The 20,307-nt window shown below is 29.7% G+C and overlaps 2 protein-coding genes across 2 annotated transcripts; one reads left to right on the top strand and one right to left on the bottom strand.

Moving 5' to 3' along the window:
- Positions 1-14,461: 14,461 nt before the first annotated feature.
- Positions 14,462-16,766, bottom strand: LOC109813219 (tubulin beta-1 chain). Its single transcript, XM_020377372.3, has 3 exons — positions 16,333-16,766; positions 15,953-16,222; positions 14,462-15,504 (listed from the first exon to the last, which is right to left on the bottom strand). The coding sequence occupies exons 1-3, from the start codon at positions 16,724-16,726 to the stop codon at positions 14,834-14,836; spliced, it is 1,335 nt and encodes a 444-aa protein (XP_020232961.1). The 5' UTR covers positions 16,727-16,766; the 3' UTR covers positions 14,462-14,833.
- A 559-nt stretch (positions 16,767-17,325) lies between these two features.
- LOC109813227 (putative germin-like protein 2-1) lies at positions 17,326-18,945 on the top strand. The gene is made up of 2 exons (XM_020377383.2): positions 17,326-17,437; positions 17,802-18,945. The coding sequence occupies exons 1-2, from the start codon at positions 17,326-17,328 to the stop codon at positions 18,335-18,337; spliced, it is 648 nt and encodes a 215-aa protein (XP_020232972.2). The 3' UTR covers positions 18,338-18,945.
- The last annotated feature ends 1,362 nt before the right edge of the window (positions 18,946-20,307 follow it).

Here is a 20,307-nt window from a genome sequence, read left to right as displayed (position 1 = left end):
AATACATAAATAATAAAAATTGAATAACATAATTCTTTATAAATAAAACCAAATGTGTTTAGATAGAAAACATCACATTCTTAACTTAAAATAACATAATCATCAAAAATTACAAAAAATTAATGTCTCCAAAATAAATCAACGGAAGCAATATCCTAACTAAGCCTAATTAACTATGCCCCAATATCACTTCCTATCAAAGCACAACCCATCATTGAAGACTAGGTCTCATCACCAATATTCTCAATCTCATACTGATGATTACATACATAACAACAAAATGACAACAATACAAAATAAAGGGAGTGAGAAATACTCCACTCTAGCTCATAATAAATGAATGCAATCAGATAACCAAACACAAATAAGACATATATATATATATATATATATATATATATATATATATATATATATATATATATATATATATATATATATATATATATATATATATGCACACACACACAACATGGGTAGATTGGTAACAATAACACACTTCACTCATTCATGACATAATAATTAAATAACACATAACATTAAGATGCATATGCAATGGACACAAACTACATATTATCATGCATGTGGTGCTAGTAAAAACATCACATGGTGTATTATCACTAGCAACACACAGAGTATCTTAAGAGTATATGTCAGGTCGTACCCTCAATGCACTCTCACTAGGGGGACATACTACCAGGAACTGGTCGAGATAGCTGAGTCACACAAGATACAGCCTATGCACACAATGGGTGAGATTAGGACTTTCAAACCAAGCTATCCCTAAGGACTGATCCCCGAGCTTTTACACAAGAGATCTTCTCTAGAGGTGTATTTCGTATTGTACACTTAAAAACACTTTTATGCATATGATGCTTGTAAAATGGACTCAATACCCTATCATATTACAATACATACTCATGATTATATCTTAATTCATTTCATAATCGCATTATGGCTAAGTCTCACTTACACTTCTCATTATATCAAGACCCAAGGTAACACATAATCCAATTCATACATGGTTCATACACAAGTATCATACATTGTATATCAAAATGATAAATATGACTTATCTCAAGTAATAGAGGTGATAAAAGAAAGAAAAAACAAGAAAATAATGAGAAAAATAGCAACATGAGTCAAAATTGTGACTCATGGATCATAGTCATGATGTCGATCAGGCCTATGACTAACCAATAACTCCTGTGACTAGCTCGACGAAATCGAAAGAGGGTCGAGATTCGAAAGAGTCATGGTTGTGACTCACCAATCACGTTTGTGGCATTGAGTCACGCCCATGACAGAATTTGGCAGTGTGAACTTTGACTCTTTGGACCTTAAAACTCATCTCATCACTAAAATTCATCAAGAATCACCAAAAGTGAACATTCAATCGGTAAACAAGTTATGAAGGGCATGTTATATTACAAAAGGCACAAGTTATACACACTAATTACATACTTATACTATCCATTCACATAATAACCATTTAGGGTTCCTACGGGAATCCATAGGCAATCCAAAACATGCAATTACTAATCAAAACAAGAAATTAAAGGCATATACATATATATAATAAGAATTAGAACATCAAAGAGCTATAGAGAAGACAAAAAAAACATTTTGGGAAAAACCCTTATACGTAAGACATACAACAGAGATAGAATTGAGGTCAACCCCACTACCCAATATACAATCTCACACCCAGAGTGAGGTTTCTCACACATCCCTTACCTTGATAAGCACTAGATGACAGTCTTGCAACTTTAAGGTAGTTTCATTTTTCTTTAGGTTCTCTAAGCTCTAAAGCATGAAAACATAGAAGAGAGCGTAAAAAGAAACTAATTAGAAAACCTCCCTTTTTAAAAGAAAACATAACTCCCCCTTAACCCATCATTTTAAACAATTAACTATAGTTACCAAAAATTATTTCCTCAATTAATAAATAAATAAATAAATAATGAAACATTTAATTATATAACTTTATAATATATACATATCTATATAAAAATAATTATTAAAACTAACTCAATTAATTATAACAAAAATAATAGTTAATAATTATGCAAATGTTTGTAATAAGAAAAATAGGGTGTTACAACTCTCCCCCCCCCTTCTTAGAATTTTGTCCCAGAAATTACCAAAAACAAACAAATATGGATATGTCTCTCGCATCTGACTCTCCTGCTCCCAACTAGCACTCTCTTCAATATTCCCTCCCTAAACGACCTTAACTAAAGGAATTTTCTCACCTCTCAGTTGTTTCACTCTCTTATCCTCAATCCTCAAAGGAACAATTTTACAAGTGAGGTTATCTTTCAATTGATTTAACAATGTGGGATGGGTCATACACATATTTTCTGAGTTGGGAAACATGAAAGACATTATGCAAGTTTGGAAGAGATGGTGGTAAGGCAATTTGATAAGCTACATTACCAACCCTTTTAAGGATTTGGTAAGGACCAATGAAAGTGGAGTAAGTTTGCGGGGCTTAAGTGGTCGACCAACTTTAGTCCAAGGAGTTACCTTTAGAAATGCATGATCTCCCTCTTTTTACTCAAGGTCTTTCCTTCTCTTATCATGGTAACTTTTTTGCCTACTCTTGGTTGTCTTCATTATCCTATCCTATATTAATCTAACCTTCTTCGTGGTTTTCTAAACTAACTCAAGCCCTAACATGAAACTTTCCCCCGATTCTACCCAACATAAGGGTGTCTTACATCTCCTACAATAAAGTGTTTCATAAGATGTCATCCCAATACTAAAATGGTAGATATTGTTATAGGTGAACTCTATCAAAGATAGAAAACTATTATAATTACCCTCATGTTCTAGGACACATGTTCTCAAAAAAATCCTCTAAAGATTGAATGGTTCTATCAATTTGGTAATTTATTTGAGGGTGATATGCCAAACTCAAGCTAAGCTTTGTACCCAAAGCATTATGCAAGCTCTCTAAAAATATAGAAGTAAATCTAAGGTTTCTATCACAAACTATGCTAACCAGAACTCCATGTAACCTCACAATTTCCCCTATGTACAACTTGGTAAATCTTTAAACTTGGTCCATCCACTATAACCCAGATGGAATCTAGATTCTTTGTAGTTCTAGATAGCCCAACCACAAAGTCTATGGAGATGTTATCTCATTTCTACATTGGTACATCTAATGGTTGCAACTTTTCTAAAGATTTCTGGTGTTTTACCTTAGATTTCTGACAAGCTAGACAGGTGTACATAAACTCTTTTATCTCCCTTTTCGTCTTAGGCTACCAAAACATCTTTTTAAGGTCTTGGTACATCTTAGTGGCTCTTAGGTGGACACTAAGGTTACTCTTATGACCTTCCTCAAGGATCATCTTCTTTAGCTTAGGAATGTAAGTTACACACAACCTATCCTTAATTCTCAACACCTCATCAACATCCACTCTAAACTCACTATATCTTTCCCTTGATTTAACTTCTCTATCTAACTTAACATAAAAGGATTTACCTTCTAGCCCTCTTTGAATTCATCTATCAAACTATTTGTTACTCTCAAAATTCCCAATCCAATAATGCTCTTAGGAGTCAACTCACAAACCAAGCTAAGGTCTCTAAACTCCTCCAACAAGTTAAGCTTTCTAACCATCAAAGAAGATACCTGAAGGGATTTCCTACTCAAGGCATTAGCCACTATATTGACTTTACTAAGGTGATAGCTAAGCTCAAAATCATAGTCCTTAAGGAATTTTAACCATCTCTTCTATCTCATATTAAGTTCCTCCATGTCAAAAAGGTACTTAAGGCTTTTATGGCCACTACATAAACACTCCTCCTAAACCCATTTTAGAGGCATTATAATATACTACAAAAGTTTCCCTAGGGTTAGGTAATACTAACACAGATGCACTAATTAATCTTCTCTTAAGCTCCTAAAAGCTCTACTCACACTTAGAGTCCCATAAAAAAGGTTGGTTCTTCCTAATTAACTTAGTTGAAGGCAAGGTTAATACAAAAAAATTATCCATAAACCACCTATAGTAACCAGTTAATCCTAGGAAACTCCTAATCTAAAATATGGACTTAGGTGTCTTCCACTCGAGTACAACTTCTACCTTAGAAGGATCTATAAGTATTCTTCCCTCAGAAATCACATGACCTAAAAAGCTAACACTAATCATCCAAAACTCACACTTAAACAACTTAACATGTAGTTGTTTATCCTTAAGGGTTTGCAACACTATCCTAAGATGCTTGGTATGTTCTTCCCTAGTCTTAGAATATACGAGGATGTCATCTATGAAAACTACTACAAACCTATTAAGGTATGAGTGAAAGATCCTATTTATGTAATCTAAGAATACTCCAGGTGCATTAGTCACAACAAAAGGCATAACTAAATACTCATAGTGTTCATAGTGGACCCTAAAAGCAATCTTTGAAATATTCTCAAACTTCACCCAAATCTGATGGTAACCTAATCTCAAGTTTATCTTACTAAGCACACAAGTCCTAACTAGTTGTTCCATAAGGTCATCTATTCTAGGTAAAGGATATCTATTCTTAATAGAGGATATCTAAAACATACATATTTATTGAGAAAATGAACACCTAATTTTTTGAAAATGTTACAATTTATTATAAAAAAATAATTTTTTTCTACTCATAATTACATATATATATATATATATATATATATATAGAGAGAGAGAGAGAGAGAGAGAGAGAGAGTAGGGAAGGGAATAGGTCACCCCTCAAATAGAATGAATTATTAATATTTATAAAAAAAAATTTCATTATAAGTTTATAAATTTATAACCTGTGCATGAGTGTGCATCAATATACATGGCCACACATGAATTGTCCCTTTAATAGAAAATTATTCAATTTTTCTCCTATATTTCTTTTAAAATTTAAATTTTGATATTATTGAATAAACTATATTTTAAAAATAATCTTGTTAATTTTTAAAAATTAAGTTTATTAGTCTAATTAATATTAATAATTTAAATAGGCTAGGTCAAACCAGAATTTTAAAAAGGTCAGGCTAGGCTTATAAAAAAATTTTATGATACATAATATGTCAAGTTTAGACTTTAATTTTGTACAACAGGTTCAACCTATATATTCAAAGTCTGACCTGGTTTGGCCTGACATATTCTCCTCCTAAGAGAGAGAATATTACATGTGAATAAAATGTTGATTTTTTTTATAGAAATTAAAATTTAGTTGACTAGAAAGGTCGACAAATGAAATTGAAGTAGTCTCCAAGAAATTTTTAAAAAAATAATGATATTATAGTCGGCTTAAAGAAAATGACATTTTAATTTGAATGTTCTATTATATTTTAATTATGTATTAATGAATTTTTAGATATTATTGCGTTCTACCTATATTTAGTGTTAGTTTGACTTTGATTTTTAAATTTAAATATTTATCTTTACATGTATAAACAAATAGTTAGCGGGGATAATTTTTGCTCCTTAAAATAGAAATATATGTGATTTTATTTTTTATTTTATTTGATTTTTTAATTTAAAAATACATAAATAATGTAATTATAAAAATATAAGTTTTTATCTTATTAACAAAATTTGACATATATATTCAAAGTAATATAATGTTGTATTTCAACCGTTGAATCAACAAAATTAATTTTTTATATAGTTATTGAATGGTGTAATAGTTGTAAAAGTTAAACACAAGTAATTTGAGTCACGATTCATTGTCATTGGGTGTAAGTTTAAAAACTTAAGGTTTAAAAATTATGTTTACAATAACTTTTTTGTATAATGTAAATTTAATCGATCTATCTAATCATTGAATAATATGATATTACATTATATATATCAATGACTTAAATTAAAATATTACAAATAAAATTATCACATATCATCATCCTCTATCTAGGGATGGCAACGGGGCGGGCGGGTACGGGTTTCATGATACATGTCCCCGTCCCCGCAAGTTAAACTCATCCCCATCTTTATCTCCATACCCGTCGGGTATAGATTTTCAGCCTCATCCCCGTCCCCGTCGGGTATTGGGTATACCCGTACCCATACCCGTACCCGTCAAATTTTTTATTTTTTATTTTTTGTAAAAAAAATAATATTTTTAAATTATTTTTTTTATTATATTATAATTATAATTAGGTTATTTCTATATCTTATATTATAATAAATAATCACACATAAAAAATATTAAATTTTTTTAATATAATTAAATTGAAAGTGAATATTAAATTAAAAATGAGAATGGGGACAGATACGGGTACGGGTACGGGGCGGGTAAGTACATACTTGTACCCGTAACCGTATCTGATTTAATATATCGAGTTTTACCCGTACCCGTACCCGGTTAAACCGGGTATTCCCCGTCAAAGTCAGGACAGGTTCGGGTAAAACTATTATCACCAAACCACCATTGTTGTTAGTGGTGACAACGACGATGATGATAATAGTAATTGTAGTACTGGTGGTACTAATAACAATAGTGAAAGGATAAATAAAAACGAATTGTAAAATTAATATGTTAAATGAAAAATTATAATATATTTTAATATAATAGTTAAAAGTGATCATTCTCGTTTTTATATAAAATTATCATTTTTATTGTATACATTCATTAAGATAGTTTGGATTAATTTTTCTATTATGAATAAATATAATTTGATAGTTAAAAAATTAACCTTTTTCTGCCTAAAATAAAGATAATTTAATAATTAAACTATTTAAACAATGAAGGATGTTAGTATGAAAAAATAGATTTTCAATCATAAAATAAAATTTAGTAAAACAAATTGAGGAAAATCAAGTTTGGTATTTATTTTATGTTAAAGGTGAAATAATAGATAAGATTGTCTCTTTTATATATATATATATATATATATATATATATATATATTAACAACAAAAAGCTATGCCTAAAGATCACAAGACGAATAGCATCAGCCCAAAATATACATATATTTAATGAAAAAATAAACACCTAATTTATTAAAAAGGATAGATTTTATTAAAAAAAATATTTCTTCAACTCATAATTGAAAACAAGATATTACGTGCGAACATGAGTTTAATATTTTTTAGAAATTAAAATTTGATTAGCTTTATTAGGATAAGTTTAAATTTATTAATTAGAAAAGTTTTAGAAAGGCCCACCAATGAAATTGAAGTATCACTTTGAAAGAAGCTAAAGAAAAAATATTTTCTCCTCACATTAAAGGACCACTGTTGACCATAACTTCATGGGAATCGCCTCCCTCTAAACACCCTTTAGGGTCGACCTTGAAGGAACTGTCATTAATTTTAATTTGGATTTTTTTATTATCTTTTAATTATGTATTAATGGTTAGAAATTTTAGAGACTGAGGCTTTCTATGTATAGTGAGTTTGAATTTAAATTTTAAATTTAAATATTTATCTTTACATCAATAATATAACAGTTATTGTTGTGATTTTTACTGCCCACAATAAAAATATGTCATTTTTACTTGTTTTATTTGATTCTTTAATTCTAAAATACATAAATGATATAATTATAACAAGTTTAAATTTTCACCTTTAGATATTTCCTTCAAAAGATAAAAAAGAAAAAACCTCAACATATATAAGGTATGATGATTTGTAGTAATTTTTTCCACCTTGAATAAGTGTAATTTGATAGTTAAAAATTAACCTTTTCGGTTTTAAAAAATATAATTATGAATTTCAAGATGTAATATTTGAAGATGAAGAATTTCAATTATAAAATAGGGGTAAAAATCAAGTTAATTTAGTAGTTAACTAATAATTTGAATTTAAAAAGTAAATAAATCGAAGGAATTCAAACTCAATCCTAACATTTATGAGTCCAAGTTAAAATAATACATAAGTACCTTTTATGTATAAATATTTTTAAATATACAAATATTTAATAAAAAGAAATAAAATAAGCACCTAATTTATTAAAAATGTTACATTTTATTACAAACAAAATTTCTTCTACTCATATTTAAATACACACAGAGACAACATATTACATGTGAATAGGAGTTTAATGTTATTTTATTTTCTGTAGAAATTGAAATTTGGGTTGCTTGAAAAATTGAAATTGAAATTTGTAATTGGAAAAGTTTTAGAGAAACCAACAAATGAAACTGAAGCATCATTTTCAAAGAAATAAAAAAAAAACATTTTTCCTCCACACATATGTTTCAATTTTTATTTTTATTTTTACCACCGTTAGATCCACAACAATTCCCCTCCCACTTTCTAAACAACATTTATATAATGTGTTAGTTGGAGATGAACGAAACCAGGGAAGAAGAGTGAAAAAGCTTTTATAAATATTTTTTATTTGGTTAAATTTTTAGGAAAAGAATAAAATTCATAATTATACAATTTTAACTCTACGTATTCTAATATTAGGAGGATTTGGTGAAGGATTTAAAAAAACAAATTAGTATAATATACTTATATTTTCTAATTTAGAATTATAAGAGTGTAAAGGTAAATTGGTTTTAAAATTTTCTCTCTTTTTCTTATAAATTAAATAAGAAAAAAATTATTTCTCCTCTTCTAAATTAGGGATGAGAATATGTCATATATTAAACAGGATTTTATGATCTGATCTCGTTAAAGTCTAGTATGATTTAACTTGTTTAATAAAAAAATTATATTTAGACTTTTAAAAAAGTCTATTTATATAAAAAAAAGTCATGCTTACACTTATAAAAAAGTTTGTTAGACTTGTTAGATCAACCTATTTATTTATATAATATAATAAAAATTAATATATATATATATATATATATATTATTAAAATATAAATAAACAAATAAATTTATAAAATAAAAATAAATTATCAATATTAAAATATTTTTTTAAACATTTTTTTATTATAAGTTTATAAGTTTACGATTTGTTACACATGAATTGTTCCTTCAATAGAAAATGATTCAATTTTTTTTCGTATGTTTCTTTTAAAATTTAATAATATTGAATAAACTATATTTTAAAATAATCTTATTGATTTTTAAAAATTAAGTTTATTAATCTAATTAACATTAATAATATAAATAAAGTTAATAGGTTAGACCAAAATTTAAAAAAAATTTAGGGTTTAAGAAGTTTATGATAGATAATAGACTAGACATGGATTTTAATTTTGCCCAACAAACCTAACCTTTATATTTAAAGCTTGGTCCTATTCTAATCCCTATGAATCTAAACTAAATAAAATTTCTAATCACTCTCATCCCCTTTATTAAATTCACCCCTTCCCCTTCTCTCCATTAAGCTAAAATGACGAACTAACATTAATTTTAATTTGAATATTCCATTATCTTTTATTATGTATTAAAAATTAAGTTTGTTGGTTTTAAAAATAATTTTTTTGATTTTAAAAATTAAGTTTATTGATCTAATTAACATTAATAATTTAAATAGACTAATAAATTAGACCAAACTTTAAAAAGATCAGGTCAAGCCAATAAAAAGTCTATGATAAATAATAGATCAAGTTTAAACTTTAATTTTGACAAGCAAATTCGACTTATATATTTAAAGTTTGGTCCTACTCATCTCTATGAATCTAAACCAAACAAAATTTCTAATCTCTTCCCTCCCCTTCATTAAATGCATCCTTTCCCCTCCTCTCCACTAAGCCAAAATGATGAAATTACATTAATTTTAATTTTAATATTCCATTATCTTTTTATTATATATTAATGGATAGCATTAATGATGAGGTATCATATATCACTATTATCTATTTATATTTAATGCTAGTTTGAATTTGATTTTTAAATTTAAATATTTACCTTTATAAGTAATGATTGTTGAGGCAATTCTTTATCGCTTAAATTATATTTTAAATTTATTTTATTTTATTTTATTTTTAATATTTAAATTGATCTTTTATATTTTAAAATGTTATTTTTTTTTAATTTTGAATCTAGTTTATCCTTTTGAAATTCTAATCATTTTTAATTTTAAAACACAATTTTGAGAATTTTTTATTCAAATAATACTATTTTAAATTTTTTTACCCAAATAGCAACTGTGCAAATTTATTTATCCAACTAGCACCATTTACTGTTCACGTTCAGAACAGGCCGTTCTGATTTCAGAATGGGTCGTTCCAATTTTAAAAAATAACACATGACGAATGGATCAGAACGGGCTGTTCCGGATTCAAAATTAGTACATAATCAATTTCTGCCAACATAATCAGTTTCCCAACAGGTCAACCAAAGTCCAGCAGGATTAAAATAGAGATGGACATTTAGAGAAGAACATAATCAATTTTCGCCACCATTGATCTTTATTATTGTATTGAATTTTAATAAATTTATTTAGTTATATTTATAATATTAATATTCAATAAACTTAATTATTTGATGTTAGTTTCTGAGTTTTGATATTTGATAAGTGAAAAAAAATTATTTATAGGGCAGAACGGCCCATTCTGGATTCAAAATGACCCGTCCTAGTTCCATTTTTTATGTACTAATTTTGAATCCGGAACGGTCCGTTCTGATATATTTTTCATGTATTATTTTTTAAACTGGAACGACCCATTCTGAAATCAGAATGGTCCGTTCTGAACGTGAACAGTAAATAATGCTAGTTCGAGAAATAAATTTACACAGTTGCTATTTAGATAATTTTTTTAAATAGTATTATTTGAGTAAAAACACTCCAATTTTAAATCTTGTTTTAAATAATTTAACACGTGAAATTTGTCCCAATATATTTACTCACATACATTACATACATATTATGAAACTCAATTGATATTTGAGCCTAAAAAAACTATAACACTAATTATAAAAAGAAAAAAGATGTTTGAACCTATAAAAGGACTATAAACATAGTGCGATTTGGGTAAAAGAAAATAAATTTCATGAACAATCATAAAATAATTTGATGTTAGATTTTTTTTAATATTTCAATTGCGTGTTTGACTTATTTTATTACAATCTTTGTCAAATTCATAATTATTTTCTATTAAAAAATTAATTAAGTTCAATAGTTTTTATATAGGTAAATTTAATAAGATAAATTTCACGTTTTGAACAAGTGAAAAAAGATTCAAAAAATTGTGTTTCAAAATTTAAAGTGATCGATATTTTAGGAGGCCAAATCAACCAAATTTAAAAGTCAAAGAAGCAAAATGAACATTAATTTTAAAAGATAAAAAATCAAAATAAAATTTAAAAATAAGATAAAAAATAAAAATATATAATTTAAACTTTTTAAAAATTCATATTTATAATAAACATGAGTAATATAACAAGTATACATCTTTATACACCAATGCGAATTTTTCTTGCTCAAAATAAGTGTAATTTGGTCATCACACTATTTAGGAAATTATCAATATTATAAATTAGCGTACAAAAGATACTTTATATTTTTATGAATTATTTTAAAAAATAATAAATAATAAAATTATATAATAATGAATGCTTATTAAAAATGCACACAGTTATAGAGTAAAATTTATATAAAAAAGAATAAAAATTTAATTTATAAAAGATGATTATAAAGGTAAAATCATTAAAAAATATGGACACTAAATGAGATAATTTTCTTTATTAATAGTGTAGATCAGTCTTTCAAATATAAAATAAGGATAAAAATGAAAGTAAATAAATAATTAAGTAAATTATAACATTAATTTTTTTTTGATGAAATTAACACTTATTTGTGTCAAAATTTTCTTTTATTATTTTAATTTCATATTAAATAAGTTATGCAAAATATATTAATGAGTTTTTAATTATTACTATTTTATTTATGTATTAAATAAGTTATTGGGTGGTTTTTTTTGCCCAAAATAGGGATTTTTAATTCATTTTATTCTTTGATTCATTAAACTACGTAATTATAACATATAAATATCTGAATCTTTCCACGCATACATAATATATAATGTAGTCTAGTGTATATATATATATATATATATATATATATATTTTTTTTTGGAAGAGTTTATCTGTTTTCTTATCCATCCTGAGAATTTGTTAGTCATTTGTATTTGAATCAAAATCAAAATTTGCTAAAATAATGGTATATGTAAAGATGAATCATGATTAAGGAGAAATCCTTTTTATATGGCTCATGCGTGGTCTGTGGTTGAATCACCACACTAATATGAGAGCACTCCCATGTGATAAATCTAACGTGACATGATCCTCGTAACATTAAATATTTGAAGCATTATGATATCAGTAACGTCAGTCAAGAGATATACAAAATACCATTGGATGCAAATCAGATAACGTTAACAGACCTTGGATGAATCTTCAACTTAAGAGATATTTAATATATATGGTATCATTGGTATGTTTAATTTGCTAAAAAAAATGGTATTGTGCTGGACAACACAAATATAATTATTTTTATTTAATTTAAGAAAAAATTATGGTGCAACACAAATCATGAGACTATAGACAGGATAAAAACTCAACTTGTTAGTGATCTTTATCTTTATGATCTCTACGCATTTCATTACTCTACTGGAAATCTCCTCTACCCCAACTGTACTTTAGTTTTATACTTTCCATTACCTGTCTGAGTTGAGCAATGGGATTTCAAATATTATACTACATGAGTTTTGATAATGCAATGTAATTGGACTTTCATGTTAATACGAATGAATCTTCCTTTTCACATAAGAGTATAACAAATTATAAATTTGTCTTGGTAGGGCATAAGATATCACTTATTTCTTATTACTCAATAAACTATGATATGTTCAAAGTTCAAATATTCAAAATATAAAAAAAAAATCACTTATTTTTTATTTAATAAATACTTTTTTTTTATTTTTTATTACTATTATTATTGTTGTTATCATTATTATCACTATAACTATTATTGACATAATTAGAGCTGTCAAAGTGAGATCCAGCCCGTGGGTCAACCCGACCCACCTTGAAAATGGACTGGGCCGGGCCAAAAAAATGAAAAAAATTTATGATGGGTCAAAAAATGTGACCCGACCCACCCAGGTTGAACCTGTGGTGGGCTGGGCGGCCCACCTGACCCATTTACCAACCCATCAACTTAACCCACTAACAACTCACTTAACTATTTATTATTATATATGCATTATTTTAATAAGATATCATTTTTTTATAGATAAAGATAAAATCAATGTTAAATAAAATGAAATTGGTATAAATTTATCTATCCAAACCTCCAATAAAATTTAATATTGATGAATAATCACTCTCACGAAAGAATTTTTATTTTAATTTTTTAAAGTTGTACATTTTTTAATTTAATTTTAATGTTGTATCCATGATACTTAGTTTGATAATTTTTATTTTAGATTAGATATTATTTTATATTAAAATTTATTTTAAATTATAATTTTTTAAAAAAAAATCAGGTGGGTTGGTGGACGGCCCGTTTAGCCCACCAACCCGTGGTAGGCCAGGTCGGGCTAAAAAAATTTGCATAATAAATTTGGTGAGCTGGGCCAGGTTGGCCCACTTAAAAAATGGGTTGAGATAGGCCGGGCCAAACGGGCCGGACTGGCCCGTTTTGACAGCTCTAGACATAATTACAACCATACCATCACCATTACTATCATCATTATTGTCAACATTGGTATAATTATTACTATAGTCATTACCTTTGTCGTATTAAAATAATTATAAGATATATTATTTGTGACTCTAAATCTTTAGATTGTTTGCATATTTTTGTTGGATGATCTAAGTGTTCAATTTTATAGGTATAATATGTCCAATTTATTCATTTAATATGATGAATTCAATCTATTCCTTCAATTTGATTGTTTGAATATGTTTAATTTATCTTCCTATGATAAGTTCAGTTTGTTCAATCTCGTAAAGTTTTAATCTTAAAGACTTAGATTCCTATATATATTTGTTTAGAGATCTTATGAAAGGGAGAAAGAGAATATAAGTACATAAGAAAGATTCATGTAAAGAAAGGAAAAACTTGTGAAAGAGATCAAAAGATTATTGATAAAGATGAATAGTTACTCAATTATAAAGATTTGATCTTATCTCTCTCTACTTAAATTGTATTATTCTTTTACTCTTTATTTTTGTTTTTAGGTTGTAAGATTTATGTATTTTTTGCTTAATTAGTTTTTGGGCTTTACTTTTCTGTTAAGTACTGTGCATTTTTTGCATTTCTTAAATTGTTCTTGTGTAGAATATGTTTTGACAGCTTTCCTTCTTGTTTAGGACTAACAAGATAACACAATGAATTTTATATTAATTTACTTACATTATCCATCTATTGTACACCAAATAATACTTAATAATAATAAAAAATCAGTGTCATGCGCATCATGAATTCATTTGGAAATGAACTTCATGTTGGATTTAATCGTGTATTCTCAAAACACTGATCAACTAATCATTATTAGCTACAATGATGATGCCATTTGAGAAACTAATCATTATCATCATGCCTTATATAGATTAATCAATGACGATAACAACTGACATGATAAATGAAAATTAAAATAATAATGGCAAACGGGTGATATTTTGTTTAATTCACACTTTCATAGGCGACCACTATGATCACCGTATCGACAGAGAAAAGGGTGAATAGAACATAATAACGAGAACTGCCAACGTCGATGTATACAATTATCTATCTAGTAAAACATCCGATGACTTATATAGAAGAAGCATTATCAACAAAACCCAGGTTAAAAACAATGACCCTCACTCAATTCATACAACAAACACATGAACAAGTCAATGTTTTTTTGACTGCTTCAGAAATTAAACATCGCTGAAAGCCATCATCCATTCATCCATCCACGTAGGTTCAATTAGAAACAACCTTCACATCTCAAAGACCCCTCAAGCACCAACATCCTCATCATCATCCTCGTACTCATCCTCATCAACAGTAGCATCCTGGTACTGCTGGTACTCTGCCACCAGATCATTCATGTTACTCTCAGCCTCAGTGAACTCCATTTCATCCATTCCCTCACCAGTGTACCAGTGCAAGAAAGCCTTGCGCCTGAACATGGCAGTGAACTGCTCGCTAACTCTCCTGAACATCTCCTGAATTGATGTTGAATTTCCGATGAATGTGGATGACATCTTCAGACCCTTTGGTGGGATATCACACACGCTGGACTTCACATTGTTGGGTATCCATTCCACGAAGTAAGAAGAGTTCTTGTTTTGTACATTTATCATCTGTTCGTCCACTTCCTTGGTGCTCATCTTACCACGGAACATGGCAGATGCAGTCAGATAACGACCGTGGCGTGGATCTGCAGCGCACATCATGTTCTTAGCATCCCACATCTGTTGTGTCAATTCTGGCACAGTCAAGTTGCGGTATTGCTGGGATCCTCTTGATGTCAAGGGGGCAAATCCCACCATGAAGAAATGGAGACGAGGGAATGGGATCAGATTCACGGCAAGCTTCCGAAGATCAGAGTTTAGTTGTCCAGGGAAACGTAGACAGCAAGTAACTCCACTCATGGTAGCAGAAATGAGGTGGTTAAGGTCCCCGACTGCAACAAACAAGAAAAAAGACAAATGAAAATTTTAAGTCTGGAATATGAAAAATGAGACTTAAACTCACCATAATCCTCCCACCAATATAATGATATCAGTTTAAAAAAATCTTCCTAGCAATATTGCAACTTTTATTAACCCTGATAATTTGTTTTGATAGCTGCAAAAGGATTAGAACCAAAAGAAAAATCTAATGGGACTTGAAACAAGAGTTGCTATATATATTTGCAAAGACCTTAACCATATTTAAGCTTAATGATATATAATCCTAAATTACCAATATAAATGGCAAATTGAAATGTCAACAACATTACTATTCACTACACAAATCACCAACAGTTAATAATCTACAGAGGATTAACTACACCAGCATGATCATGAACAGTGACTCAAGAACAACTACCAAAATGATATCATAAGCTGAACTAGAAATGGAAAACTCACAAGTTGGTGTAGCGAGCTTCAAGGTACGGAAACAGATATCATAGAGAGCCTCATTGTCGAGGACCATGCATTCGTCGGCGTTTTCAACAAGCTGGTGCACAGAAAGCGTGGCATTGTAGGGCTCCACAACCGTGTCCGACACCTTAGGGGAAGGAAAGACGGAAAATGTCAACATCATACGATCTGGATACTCTTCCCGAATCTTGGAGATGAGAAGCGTTCCCATGCCGGAGCCAGTGCCGCCTCCCAAAGAGTGGCAGACTTGAAACCCTGTGAAAGCCAGCATCGAAATAATGTAAAAAGTCCCATATTGAACAGTAACATGTCCAATATAATAATATATATAAGCAAGATATGAGTATATGTTGAGATAAAAAAACCTTGCAAACAATCGCAATTCTCGGCCTCCTTCCTGACAACATCCAAGACGGAATCGATGAGTTCGGCGCCCTCGGTGTAGTGACCCTTGGCCCAGTTGTTTCCGGCGCCGGACTGCCCGAAGACGAAGTTATCGGGGCGGAAAATCTGGCCGATGGGTCCGGATCGGAGCGAATCCATGGTGCCGGGTTCCAGATCCATGAGGACGGCGCGTGGGACGTACCTTCCGCCGCTGGCCTCGTTGTAGTAGACATTGATGCGTTCCAGCTGGAGGTCGGAGTCGCCACTGTACTTTCCGGTGTGGTCGATGCCATGCTCGTCGCAGATCACCTCCCAGAACTTGGCGCCGATTTGGTTGCCGCACTGGCCGCCCTGGATGTGGAGGATTTCTCTCATTTTCTCGGGAAGGAGGGGAAAATGGAACCACCCTCTTCCGCCTTTTATCTTTTTCCTTTTTCATTACTCATTGGTCCCGAGAATTTTAAGGGCCTTCTGCGCTTATTTTGCCTCTCCTTTCCTTTTCAGGCCTATCCCAAGCTGTCCATTATTTCCACAAATTATACGTACGTGTACGCCCAACAATTCCTTCTCCTAACTAAAGAGTAAAGACAAGCGCTATCTGTGTACAAAAATCATCTCCATGCTTCTCATTATATCATATCAGTTTCAATATTTTTATGTACATAATAAAAATATATATATATCAAGACCATGACAGCCGGCATGTACATATATTTCTAAGCTGCATGATGCGTATTAACAAACAATTAAAACCATCAAACATGACTATTAATTTCAAGCCTCTTTTGAGCGGCAAAAATGATTTTCTTCTACTTAGAATCATGCATGCTTCCCCTATATCAAGATGGAAACAATCTCCGATTCTTGCACAGCATCAGAATTCAGAAAATAAAACTACCAACGAGTTCCTTCACATTATCCTCTGTTGTTCGCTAGTCTACTAGAGATAATTAAACACTCGTAAAATCATCAACATGGTTGCCAGCGCACACTTGTTTTGCCTCGTGGCTCTCACGTTCACTCTAGCCTTGGCAGTTGATCACACTCCACTTCAGGATTTCTGTGTGGCACACCCCAAAAGTCAAGGTAAGTGTACAAGAATATGCATCAAACACTTTCGTATTGGATTTCTAATCCTACACCTTTTTAATACAATGTTAGTAATACATTAATTTAACACATTTTTCACACGTAAAATTCAAGTACAATTTAATTACTAAATCATAAATGGACCTACCTAGTTCTTTTTTTAGTGAACTTCACACGAATTATACTACCATGCATGATAACCAGCGAGTACGTTGATTTGTTTCTTCTAACAGTTTTTGAATTTAGTCCTGTGCTGCTACATTAAATACTTGAAAACATTTTATGATCTAGTGGTCTTTATATATGGCTGAAATCAAGTATTCTAAGTTTATATATAATTCTTACTGGTTATTTGTTACAGTGCTAGTAAATGGATTGGCTTGCAAAGACCCCACACTAGTAGAGGCTAATGATTTCTTCTTCAGAGGACTTCACCTAGCGGGAAACACAACAAACCCAGTTGGATCAAAGGTGACTCCAGTTACAGTTTCACAGCTACCAGGACTGAACACTCTGGGGATTTCACTTGCACGCATTGACTTTGCAGCGTTGGGCACAAACCCTCCCCACACGCACCCTCGTGCCACCGAAATCCTCAACGTGATTGAAGGCACCCTTGAAGTTGGGTTTGTGACATCAAATCCTGGAAACCGTCATGTCACTAAAGTGCTGCAAAAGGGTGACGTCTTTGTCTTCCCCGTGGGACTTGTGCACTACCAGAGAAACCTGGGTTCTGCCAATGCCATTGCCATTGCAGCTCTCAGCAGCCAAAACCCAGGGGTTGTTACTATTGCTAATGCCGTGTTCGGGGCAGTGCCGGACATTGCAAGTGACGTTCTTGCCAAGGCTTTCCAACTGGACAAACATGTTGTCCCTAATTTACAGTCCAAGTTCTAGGATGTTGAAGAACGTGTTGAGTTTGTGTGTGTTTTTTCTTTGAATTGATGCTGCATTGTGCTTTGTTGTTTGAATTGGTTTATTCATTTATTTATGCTGTTTTTGTTTAATTTGTTCTGAGACAAAATTGCTTTAGTGTTTGTTCCTCGGTATGTTAACAATGTTCCCTTCATGACATGTATCATGTTCTAAATCAACTTTTAGTTCTGTTTTATACTATTTCTTTTGGTTTATTCAGTGCCACTAGTTAAGTGTTTCTTATTTTAAGGTTATTTTTGGACTGACATCACCTGTCTCGTTATGTGCTACTACAAAAAAAAAATGGAATTTAGCAGCCACCAAAATCAGTCGCTAAATTACTAAAATCGGTTACTATTTACCTTAGCGACCGAAATTAAGTAGTCGCAAAAATCTTGGTCACAAAGTTATATAGCGACTGAAAATTTTGGTCGCTATTTAACGACCGGAAATTTCGGTCGCAAAATGATTGCAATGATTTGTATGAGGATCAAATTAGTGGCCGAATAAATCGGTCGTTAAATTGGTCGCTAAAGATTTATTTTTTATTTTATTAAATTTTATAGACATCGCAAATTCGGTCGCTACGAAACACTCATATTTGGCCTCTCAAGAATTCTATTTCACAATACTTCACTTTTCAGCATGTTTTGTCCTTAATTACACAGTTTTTGAGAAACTTTCCAGAAGGTCACCCATCCCTATATTATTCCAAGTCAAGCACGCTTAACTGTGGAGTTTTGATGAGATAAGCTACCGAAAAGCAGATGCATGTTGTTAGTATAGGTAACACAAATTAATTTATTTAAGTCATCTTCAACTATACAATCTCAACTTATACTATCTTTAGATCCTTCTCATTTCGGTGTGTCCGGACCGTTATAATATATAATAATATATATAATAATTATATTACTAATAATAATTATTATATTATATTTAATTAATCTTTATTTATATATATACTTATTTTTATAATTAACAATCTACTTATTTCTATTTAAAATTAATATTATGATACAATTTAAATTATTTATTATAAATTTAAAAGTTTAAATAATAATTTTTATATTTTAAAATGAGAAGGGTTATAATAACACTGGTATAATTTACACTAAGTATTACACTGTTCAATAACTTTATATTAAATGTGAATTTTGTAAATCTAACCGTTAGACTAAAAGTTTATATCACTTTATATTTTTATATCAAGTTTCGTTAAAATTGAACAACAACTTGAAAGTAATCAAAATGTTCATATTTTATATTTTGAAATGTATATATTACGCCAATTTTATTTTACAAGAATGAAGTATCAAATCATCTTGAATTTATATAAAATTTTGTATATATGATCTAATAGTAAATTTTTTTCAATCTAACGGTTAAATTTATAAAATTCACATTTAATATAAAGTTATTGAGTAATATAATACTTAGTAAAAGTTACACCGCTGTTATTATAACCATTCTCTTTTAAAATAATATTTTTATAAATTAAATTTTAACATTTTAAATAAATTATTAATTAACTTAATATATTTATTCATCTTAAATCTAAGATATAAAATTCAAAAAATGTATTTATCCTTGTTTTATTTTCTAATTATCAACCATTAATAAAATACTAATTTAAAATCTTATCAAGTTAAATCACAATATTTTCATATCAAGTTTAAAACCGAATGTTAATTAGATATAAAATATGTTAATTTGTGTTGAGATTTTATTTCAACACGAAACTTTAAAATAAATGTGCGAATAAAAAAACTCGGTTAAAACGGTCACATATTCTATTTGATAGAGAAAAAAGCAAGGAAACGCATTGTGATGTATTAAAAACTGATCAAAAAGAACAAGCGGGTGATTTGCCCAATTAGTTAAGGGGGAAGACTTAAAATTTTCTCCACGTAAGTATGTGTGTAGATTCGAGTTCTACTGTCAATAATTTT

This window comes from Cajanus cajan, chromosome 2, assembly GCF_000230855.2.
Source record: "Cajanus cajan strain Asha chromosome 2, NIPB_CcT2T_4, whole genome shotgun sequence".
In the NCBI taxonomy this organism is placed as follows: Eukaryota; Viridiplantae; Streptophyta; class Magnoliopsida; order Fabales; family Fabaceae; genus Cajanus; species Cajanus cajan.
This window is presented reverse-complemented; position numbering and strand designations above follow the sequence as displayed.

What these genes read in the sequence shown, in the direction of transcription:
- LOC109813227 (XM_020377383.2), top strand. Translation starts at nt 17,326, where the DNA reads ATGGTTGCCAGCGCACACTTGTTTTGCCTCGTGGCTCTCACGTTCACT. An exon ending in GGCACACCCCAAAAGTCAAG is followed by an intron (nt 17,438 to 17,801) that starts GTAAGTGTACAA and finishes TATTTGTTACAG; the next exon opens with TGCTAGTAAATGGATTGGCT.
- LOC109813219 (XM_020377372.3), bottom strand. Translation starts at nt 16,726, where the DNA reads ATGAGAGAAATCCTCCACATCCAGGGCGGCCAGTGCGGCAACCAAATC. An exon ending in GAATTGCGATTGTTTGCAAG is followed by an intron (nt 16,223 to 16,332) that starts GTTTTTTTATCT and finishes TGGCTTTCACAG; the next exon opens with GGTTTCAAGTCTGCCACTCT. An exon ending in GAAGCTCGCTACACCAACTT is followed by an intron (nt 15,505 to 15,952) that starts GTGAGTTTTCCA and finishes TGTTTGTTGCAG; the next exon opens with TCGGGGACCTTAACCACCTC.